Consider the following 11,125-nt stretch of genomic DNA (forward strand, 5'->3'; position numbering starts at 1 on the left):
CCAACAAAATTTATTCTGTGAAAAGCTCTTTGGTGAGGTCCCATGGTCTGAACAGAGGCCGGGGGAGTCACACCCAAAGGATTGTTGCTCACCCTCTTATAGGGGTCCTTGTCCAATGAGCGGTTGCCACAGCATTGTGGCATCCTGTCCTGGCCATTAGGAGATGATGTTTCTGTTCAACTGGTGGCTGGCGTGCCAAAGGCAGAAGGCAGGAGAGTCTGTTTGTTGTCCACGCCAGATGCGGAAGGCGGGAAGGTTGCCACCAGCAGGAAAATTTCCACCATGTTTCTTTTCCCTTCCCCCAGACCCTACACATACCTGTTTAAAAAGAGGCAAACAATTAGAGGTGTACTCAGGCCCCACCTTGGGCACCACTTGCCAGGACTTGCTGGGCTGTACACGTTTTTCTGAGTGTGGAAGGCTGTGGAATAGAAATAAATGCAATAACAAACACACAAAGTCACATGAGTACAGAAAAGTAAGGATCAGGTGGGACAACTTCTCTGATGGAGAAGTTGTGACCTGGAACTGTCCTCAGGTTTATTCTTTTAAAGGGCAGAAAATGGGGCAAGAGGAAATGGAGTGCAAAACTAGTTGGTTTTGGACGTAAATCATCTGAAGATGTAAAAATCATTGGTGCTATGTAATTTCTATGATCTTTTTTGGGGCAAAATCTGATAAACACATATGATTTCCTTTAGCCTCATGCTGCCCTGTAGTATCTGGTATCTCATATTAACAACAGAAAGATAACCAGTAACAACAGGTAGATAGCATTTTCATATGTAAATGCCCTCAATAGCCATTGCTAAAGTAGCTCATGGAAGTGCATTTCTGCATGTGTCTAAAGGTCACACTATGTTTTCTCAGATTGTTGCTCTCCACGACATGTACAATCATGCATCACTTAATGATGGGACTATGTCTTGAGAAATACATCTCTAAGTGATTTTGTACTTGTTTGAGCATCATAGGGCATATTAACATGAATCTATTGTAGATTGGTATAGCCTACTACACACTTAGGCAGTTTGGTATAGCGTACTCCTCTTCATCTGAAAACCTATAAACCTCTTAGTGTACTGAACATTGTAGACAATTTTAAGGCACTGGTATGTATTTTTTTTATCTAAATGTAGAAATGGTACAGTAAAAGTATGGTATAAAATATTTTTAAAATGGCATACCTGTATAGGGCACTTAAAATGAATGGAGCTTATAAGGACTGCAAGTTGCTTGCCTGAGTCAGACAGTGAGTGGCGAGTAAATGTGAAGTCCTAGAACATTGCACAACTAAAGACTTTATAAACACTAGACACTTAGGCACATGACATAAAAGATATCTTTCTTTCTTCAATAATAAATAACCATAAACTTCTATTTTTTTAACTTCATAAACTTTATTTTAACTTTTGACTCTTGCAGTAACACTTAGCTTAAAACACACATTGTATAGTTGTAAAAAATGTTCATTTTTATATCTTTATTCTATAAGCTTTTATCTATTTTTCATTTTAAATTTAATTTTTTTTTTTACTTTTTTAGCATTTTGTTAAAACACAAATACATAATTAGCCTAGGACTACACAACATCAGAATCATCAATATCAATGCCTTCCACCTCCATGTCATGTCTCACTAGAAGGTCTTCAGGGCCAATAACATGCATGGAGCCCAACAACAATGCCTTCTGGAACACCTCCTGAGGAGCTGCCTAAGGCTCTTCTCAAGGAGGTGTCACTTTTTTCACAAATGTCTACAGTGGTTTGCTTGTTTTCTTTCTATTTCTTTCTTTCTCTCTTTTCTTCTTTCTTTCCTTCTTTCTGTTTTTCATATTATATTTGCTTGTGAGCACTGTGAGCATCCCTCTCTATTAATAAAATCCTTTTTTGTGTTGGAGTCCATGTGCTCAAACTTTTTAAGCAGCTCACTGAAGTCTGAAAGGTTCTGGTAAGTCTGTCACTGTGAACTTCTTAGGTGTCTTCTTTTTCTTCCTGTGCAGATTCCTTTTCCCTACTTCTTCTTCAGCTGTATGTTTCATGTTGCTGTTCCCACAGCTCCTCATTAGCACATCCCTTAGGAACCACTCCTAGGAGCTCCTGAATGTCATCCTCAACCACATCCAGGTAAAAGTCATTTGCTCTCAACCACAGCCATGTCAATTTATGCAACCTCCTCATTCTTAGCAAATACTTTGATGTCATGAATGAACCTCTTGAGTGTGTTTTTCCAGATGTCAGTTATACACTCCGTGATGTGGTGACAACCCCTCCCCCCACCCCAGCAAAGTTTTTGACACAGTGATAGGTGTTGTAATTTTTCAAGAATTGGACAAGGTCTTCTCAGTGTCTTCTTCAGTTGCAGTAATAGCTTAAGCAGAGGTCCTCCCCTAGTAGCAAACCTTAAAAGCTGCTATAATATGGAATAATTGATTTATGGTAAATTTTTATGTTTTTGCCATAAGATACATGCACTCTCACCAGAGAGAGACAGAGAGAAACAGTAAGAGGGGAAGAGAGAAATCCAATCCCCAGGCAGGATGGCCATGCTACAAACTCTTCTCCAGTCCTCTTCTGCAATTTTGGGCACATGCCCACACACACCTTCAAGCTGCCAGATCCAAGACTTGTACTATGGTTAGCCATGTGGGACTCCAATACCTTAACCACCACACCACCCGTGCTGGCCCCTATGGTAAACTTCTTTTTTGTAAGAGTGCCTTATAAAATAATGATAAAAGAATAGCTTAGAAAACAAAAAAATCAATATAATTCATTACAATTACCAAGTATCATATATTGTACATAATCACGTGTACCTTATACTTAGACAACTGTAGGTTTATGTACACCAGCGTTACCACAAACATATGAGTGATGCGTTATACTGCAAGATTATGATGGCTATACTGTCACTATGTAATTAGAGTTTTTCAACTTCATTATCATCATCTGGGATCACTGTCATATATGCAGTCCATCCTTGACTAAAATAGCATTATGTGACTTATGAATAAGAATATGTGTGTGTGTGTGTATTTGTGAATGATAAGCATACGCTAATTTCCATATCAAGTTAAAAAATCAATAAGAAACTTTTTTGCCTTTTTTTGACAGAATCTCTTCTAATGTCTAATTTTTTTCTCATGTGATCAGCATAGGTTCAGCTCAACACAGGAACATTTATTTTATCACTGATAAGGATCCAAATGCTAAGTGATATGTTAAAAACTGAATAGAGAGAGAGAGACTGAGAGAGAAAAAAAGAGAGAGAGGACTTGAGGAGATTCAATGTAAGGAACTAGATCATATGATTATGATGGTTGAGAAGTCCAAGATGTGTTGGCAAATTGGAGACCCACAGGAGCTAATGGTGTGGTTCCAGTCTGAGTACAAAAGCATGAGAATCAGGGGAGCTGAGGATATCAGCTCCGGTTTGAGCCCAAGTCCAACCCCAGGAAAAGACAGACATCCTAGTTCAAAGATATTCAGATGGAATGAAAGAATTCTTTCTTACTCAGCCTTTTCTTCATTCAGACCTTTAACAGATTAGATGAGAGGGAGAAATACAGGTTACTCAGTCTACTATTCTAATACTAATTAATCTCATCCAGAAGCACCTTCACAGAAACACCCAAAAATAACATATAACCAAGTATCTGGGCATTACATGACCCAGTCAAGTTGATACATAAAATTAACCATTATATATTTTGAAGAAAGAGCTAATATGGTTTTCTGACAAGGATTTCCTGGCAAATTAGTTGGTAAGGAGAAAGAGAGAGAAGAGAAGGACACTTCTCTCCACTTTATGTAATAAAAAACTGTGACTATGAGAATGTCCAGGTATGCCCAAGGATATGTACATATTAAAGGATATATGAGCATTACAACTCAGACCTGGTTCATGCCACAGGCATTCTTAATTCACTACTGTAGTTGGTTAAATAGGCAGAAGAATGTTACAGAATCAGCCATTTCCCTTCCAAATAAATATTATTTCAAATAGATTCTCTTCTTTGTGTCTCTATACTTTCTAATTCTTCCTCATTTATCTATGCTTTTGCCTTCTAAATTATTTAAATTCACCTTCTATTCAGTTTGCCATGTATCACTTAACATTTATATCCTTTTGGAGGCAAAAATAAATGCTCTTGTTTTGAGCCAAATCTATGCTATTACGTTATTATGTGAAAAAAAATAATTTAAGACATTGAAACAGGTTCTGTCAAAAGACTTAAAAAGAAAAAAGCTTATTTGCTTTCAAATTTTGATATGGAAATTAGTATATGCTTATCATTCACAAGCATATTGTTTACATGTCAAGTAAATTCACAATGCCTACAAATACTTTAATTATACCACTATTAAGAGCTGGAAAATTATAACTAGTTAGGTTTAGATATTCACTCCCAGATGTCAAACTAAATAATGGGTAGGAAAAAACAAACATCAAGCAAAATGCCACACTGATATAATTAATACAGCCCTGTCTTTACCTCAATTTTTTGAAGAAATGGATTTGATGGGAGAAAAGAATTATTTTTATTATCTTTATCAAAGTCTAACATTCAAGGTAGAATGTTAGGATTTTGAAGGCAAAGATCCCTGTGGCTCTGTTTTTCAACTAAATTCAAGAACAGACTAAAGCCATGGATAAAGTTCATGTTATTTTATATTGTCTTCTGCTAGGATTTCTGTTTACAAAGGAAGAATCTTTATTATATGATTCACCCAAGATTTATATTTATAAAACTGTGGTTCCTCAAGAGAATCTCAGATCTCCCTTGATACATGGATTAGAATTTACATTTAAAAAGAGTTTAGAACTGATATTTAGATCTCTATTCAATTTTACTTAACGAAATAATAACATAACCTCAGTTAGAGAGCTTTGCTTTAACTTTCACAGAGGAAAAAAAAAATGTAAGTTTCTTTTGGTCTTTTAGCTACTAAGTCCACTATACAGTCAGTCTGAATGACAACTCTGGAGGTCATCATTAGAGGAAAGAATGCTGAAGGTGACAGTGAAACCAAGCTGGAGGAAGTGTGTGTCCCTATAAGGGACATTCTTGGCAAAGTTTGTGCAGGTAACTTACTTTAAGTTAGCATACTAAGATTGAATCAGAGTTTCAGTGAGAGTTCTCTTAAAGTGACGATGGCTTGTTCAGAATTTATTCCAAGAAAATTTTCTTTATTTGGTAGAGATTTACTCACCTTTGAACATATCAAACAATTGTTGGGTATATCCAGATTAAACGCATAGACATCTTAAATTACAAGACCTTCAAAGTCATTGTAATGTTCTTCGATGAATCTAACACCAAATCTCTGTCCTGACATTAATCATAGTCTTCAAAAACTTATGTACTCTAACTATGTAGATTTTATCTTTCACTATTGTTGTTTAAAGGCCCTCTCATTTAACTAAATGAACTCTTTCCTCTTCTATTATTTAAGCGAGACTAGACCATAATATGAGTTGGAAAATAAATATTCCTAGGTTTCTTGTTTCTGCAAAAAGCCCTCCTGGGCCACAAAAATGTATATGCTATAAAGTTAGAGAATGTTTGTTTCTCATTTTGTTTAGAAATATTTCCACATACTGTAAGAGTATGTTTTGTAGCTGTTTGCCTAGTAAATTCCTGTGATCTGAAAGCAAAATAAAATAGTTCTTATCTTCCAAAAAATCCAAATAGTTAGAGACTGAATTAAGTCCCTAGGCTAAGTTCCAAGGTACCAGGAAGACTGGAGGGCTATCCCTGCAGGGATTTACATTTCAAAAGTGATGAAACTCTAAAAAATGAGAGACCTCTATGGGTAAGTAGATCTTAAAAACAGAGATACTGCATAGGCTTTCTCATCCCAGAAGAAATTTCATTTACCTATCAAACGATTAGAATAAGGAAGAATCCCTTTCAGGAGGGAAGAATAACAGTTGCCTTCATGTTCTGAATAAGCAGAGAAAAATTATTCTACCATAGCTGCTAACATAGAACTCTTAGTCTATCTGTCATTAAACTGTCCTGGGGTAAGAACTAAAGCAAAGGGAGTCAAATGAGTTTATTTATTGTGAGAAATTTGCTGAGAAATTTGTGTTGATCCAGAACACTTTTTACATACATTCAGGATAAAATTAATAAAGAGAAACATTAAAAATTGTAACAATGGGACCAGCAGATGGCATAGTGGTTAAGACACTGAATTCCCACATGGATGATCATGGTTCAAGTCCCAGGTCCAGCAGCTTGAAACTCATGCCAGGTGTGAGTGCATGTATGCCTAAAATCCCAAAAAGAGAATGGAAAAGAAGAGATTGCAGCATGGCCATCTCCCTTGGAGGGTTATTTCTTGTTTCCATCTCTGTCTCTCTGGTGAGTACACATACCCTATAGCAAAAATAAATCTCTCTCTCAAAAAAAAAAAAATGAGTAACAACAATAATGGGTCCAGCAGGAGCCATGGTTCTTAAGGCACTGGATTCCCACATGGCCAAACATGGTTCAAGTCCTGGACACAGTGGCTTGAAAATCATGCTAGGCTTGTGTGCTCACATGCTTAAGATCCCAAGAGAATGGAGAAGAAGATATTGCTGTATGGCCACCCCCCTGGGGGAGTAATTTCTCATTTTCCCTCTCTATATATCTCTCTTTGTGTCTCTCCAGTGAGCACATACACCCTATAGCTAAAACCTAAAAGAAAAGTAACAAAAATATAATAAAATAATCCTCAAAGTTAAAATAATTTAACATAATAGAGGTTCATTCCTCATGCTTACTCATCAAATTGAATAGGGTAATAGAGGTAGACTCTTTGTTCAAAGACTCAGTATAACAAAGGTTTTGCCATCTTTTGGCACCAACACAACAATAAAAATTAAAGGACTTGCTGTGTCAGGAGAAGAGAGTACAAGGGATGATGAGGAAGATAGCTGGTTCTTGGCTTCTACCTGGAGAGTTTGTTGCTTCAGCTCAAATATCATTGCCAGAACTACTTAATGACAAGGAAATGGGGAAAGATTAGGGACCATGTCAAAATGTAATGCATGGTAGTTACCTCTGCCATATCTTTGCTTCTCTTCATGCCATTCCACAGTCTCAGGGCAAAGAAAAAAAAGTATTAACCTAAATGAAAGCTAATCCAAGAATCTTAATGCTCCTCTTGCTATAACTCTTTGGCTTCTCAACTACCAATACCTTAGGATACAGCAAAATTTTTACTCTCTGTTAAGCCCTGCTTACACATTGTAATACAGACAATTGCCATAGGTATTACTGAAGGACTGCCTTTGACTGTAAATCTAGGAAAACATTAATGATCATGAAGTCCAAGGATGGTATCTTAGAACTTTTAGGCTGCTATAACAAAATACCTCAGACTGGGTTGGTCTGTCAATAAACATCAGACATCTATTCTCACAGTTATGGATGCTGGGACATCTACATCAAGGCATTAGAAAATTTGGTGTCTGGTGAGAATTTGGTCCTTACGACAACACCTTTTTTACATTCTTACATGAAGGAATAGGCCAACAGGCTTCTTTGAGCCTCTTATAAGGACATTAATCTTATTCATGAAGGTGGAGCCTTCATGATTTAATTACTCCCAAAGGCCTCTTGTCACTCTCTCTCTCTCCTTTTCTTTTAATAATTTGTCAAAGGGCACATGTGCTCACTAGAGAGAAAGAGAGAGTGAGAAACCAAGAAGAATCTACCATGTGGTATGGTCATACTGCAATCCCTTTTCTTCCCTTCTCCCTCCTTTTGGGATTTTGGGCACACACACACACACACACACACACACACACACACTTGCCCAGTGTGTTTTCCAACCCATCAGATACAGGATTTGAACTGCACAGAGGGCCATGAGGAACCCAGCCTCCTTAACCTCCAGCACATGGACTGGCCCAGGGTCATTTCTTAATACCATCACCTTGGAGTTATACTTCAACATATGAATTTTGGAGTGACACATGCATGCAAACAATAGCATTCCACCCATGGTGCCCACATTTATGCCCTTCCCATTCAAAACACATCATTTCGTTCCAATAGCCTCCAAAGTATTAATTAGTTATAAAGTCAACTCAAAAGTTTGAAGCCTATAGTCACATCTAAATATAATTTAAATGAGATATAGACAAGGATCAAAGTATAATTCATCCTGAGGTAAATTGTTATTCAGATGTGAGCCTATAAAATCAAATAAGTTAAGTATTTTTAAAATTTAATGGTGGGGCAGGCAAAGGGTAGACACTCTCATTTCAGAAAGGAGAAATACAAAGGAAGTAAAGAATAACTAGCCTAAATCTAAAACCCAGAAGAGCAAACCTTTTATCCTAATGCTGAGAATAGCTTTGACTTGATGCTTTGGCTGAGTGTCCTTGCCACCGGGGCTTTGCTGGGTGCAGCTCACGCAGTGCCTCTCAGATGCCAAAGTCTGTTGCCTACAACTCTCCCAGGTTGGCATTGCACCTTGGAAGCTCTACAGCTCTGGGGCTTGGGGGAACCCTGGCTTTGCTGGGGATTTCCCTAGTGGGGATTGTCTGCCATGACTCACCTCTTTGACAGTTCTCTTCCTAGACTCCAGGGCTCTCTGGAATATCCTTCGTAATCTAGGTGGAGGAAGCCACTCCACCATAGTTTTGCACTATGTGTCAGCAAAAATGGCATGCTGTGGAGGCCACCAATATTTATTGATTGTGCCCACCAGTGAGCGGCCACTGCTACCATATCACATTTGGTCCCAGCAAAGTCACATCTGGAGCAGTCAAGGAGTGCTGTGCCCAATGTAAGGAGTAGAGACTTGAGGCAGCACTGGGCAGTGAGCCACAAGATCCCAAGGGCTCCCTGATCTTTGCCTTTGAAACTGCACTGCCCTAAAGCCCTGGGACTCTGGAGCTTCGATGAAAGTGATCTCTGCAATGCTTGACAGTTCTGAAGGCTGAGAAGTCAAAAATCAAAGTGCTAAAATATTTGGTGTCTGGTGAAGGTTTGTTCTAAAAGATGAAACATCGTATGTGTTTTCACTTGGTGAAAGGGCAAACACACTTTCCCAAGCTTCTTTTATAAGGGCATTAATCTCCTTCGTGAGAATGGAGCCCTCATCTTTTTTGCAATGGGTTTGCTGCCAGAACACAGGTGTCATGATAATCGCCATTAAATCAAAGCCAAAATGGAAAAGGAGAAGATTCACATCAACATCATTGTCATTGGACACGTAGATTCTAGCAAGTCCACCACTACTGGCCATCCGATCTACAACTGTGGCGGGATCGACAAAAGAACCATCAAAAAATTTGAGGAGGGGGAACCAGCAGTTAGCATAATGGCTATGTCGCTGGACTCCCACGTAGTCAACCGCGGTTCGGGTCCCGGACCCGGTGGCTTAAAACTCACGCCAGGCGTGTGTGCGTGCGTGCCCAAGATCCCGAGAGGAGAATGGAGGAGAAGGGATTGCGGCGTGCCCATCCCCCCTGGGGAGTGATTTCTCGCTTTCTGTCTCTATGTCTCTCTCTGTCTGGCGAGCGCACGCACTCTACAGTGAAAATCTCTCAAAAAAAAAAAAATTTGAGGAGGCTGCTAAGATAAAAAAGGGCTACTTCAAAATGCCCAGGTCTTGGATAAACTGAAAGCTGAACGTGAGTGTGGTATCACCATTGATATCTCCCTGTGGAAATTTGGGACCAGCAAATATTATGTGGCCATCATTTATGCCCCAGGACACAGAGACTTCATCAAAAACATGATTACAGGCACATCTCAGGCTGACTGTGCGGTCCTGATTGTTGCTACTGGTGTTGGTGAATTTGAGGCTGGTATCTCCAAGAACGGGCGGACCCGTGAGCATGCCCTTCTGGCTTACACACTGGGTGTGAAACAACTAATTATTGGTGTTAACAAAATGGATTCCACTGAGCCACCCTACAGTCAGAAGAGATATGAGGAAATTGTTAAAGAAGTCAGCACGTACATTAAGAAAATTGGCTACTATCCTGACACAATAGTGTTTGTGCCAATTTCTGGTTGGAATGGTGACAACATGTTGGAGCCAAGTGCTAATATGCCATGGTTCAAGGGATGGAAAGTCACCCATAAAGATGGCAATGCCAGTGGAACTACACTGCTTAAAGCTCTGGATTGCATCCTGCCACCAACTCATCTAAGTGACAAGCCCTTGCATCTGCCCCTCCAGGATGTGTACAAAATTGGTGGTATTGGCACTGTCCCTGTCGGCCGAGTGGAGACTGGTGTGCTCAAACCTGGTATGGTGGTCACCTTTGCACCAGTCAATGTGACAACTGAAGTAAAGTCAGTTGAAATGCACCATAAATCTCCAAAAAAAACCAAAAAAAAACAAAAAACAACAAAAAAAGGGAATCAGCAGTTAGTGTAATGGCTATGTTGCTGGACTCCCACGTAGTCGACAGCAGTTCGCATCCTGGACCTGGTGGCTTAAAACTCACGCTGGGCACATGTGTGTGTGTGCATGCCCAAGATCCCGAGAGGAGAATGGAGGAGAAGGGATTGTGGCGTGACCATCCCCTCTGGGGGGTGATTTCTCGCTTTTTGTCTCTATGTCTCTCTCTGTCTGTCTGACGAGCACACGCGCCCTATGGCGAAAACCTCTCCAAAAAAAAAAAAAAAAATGAAATGCACCATAAAGCTCTGAGTGAAGCTCTTCCTGGGGACAACATGGGTTTCAATGCCAAGAACGTGTCTGTCAAAGATGTTCAATGGGGCACTGTTGGCTGGTGTCAGCAAAAATGCCCCACCAATGGAAGCAGCTGGCTTCACTGCTCAGGTGATTATCCTGAACCATCCAGGCCAAATCAGTGCTGGCTATGCCCCTGTACTGGATGGTACACAGCTCACATTGCTTGCAAGTTTGCTGAGCTGAAGGAAAAAAAAATGATCACTTTTCTGGTAAAAAGTTGGAAGATAGCCCTAAATTTTTGAAATCTGGTGATGCTGCCATTGTTGATATGGTTCCTGGCAAACCCATGTGTGTCAAGAGCTTCTCTGACTATCCTCCTCTGGGTCGTTTTGCAGTTCATGACATGAGACAGACAGTTGCTGTTGGTGTGATCAAAGCTATGGACGAGAAGGCTGCTGGAACTGGCA

At 39.6% G+C, this 11,125-nt stretch overlaps 1 protein-coding gene across 1 annotated transcript; it reads left to right on the plus strand.

The window, feature by feature from the left end:
• Window positions 1-4,977: 4,977 nt before the first annotated feature.
• Window positions 4,978-10,340, plus strand: LOC106733800 (putative elongation factor 1-alpha-like 3; the record flags this gene model as incomplete). The annotated part of the gene is made up of 2 exons (XM_014583923.2): window positions 4,978-5,089; window positions 9,598-10,340. Coding segments are annotated over exons 1-2 (855 nt in total), but the record flags the coding sequence as incomplete, so codon positions are not given.
• Window positions 10,341-11,125: the final 785 nt, after the last annotated feature.

The sequence above is a fragment of the Tupaia chinensis genome, unplaced genomic scaffold (genome assembly GCF_000334495.1).
Source record: "Tupaia chinensis unplaced genomic scaffold, TupChi_1.0 Scaffold145147_1, whole genome shotgun sequence".
In the NCBI taxonomy this organism is placed as follows: domain Eukaryota; kingdom Metazoa; phylum Chordata; class Mammalia; order Scandentia; family Tupaiidae; genus Tupaia; species Tupaia belangeri.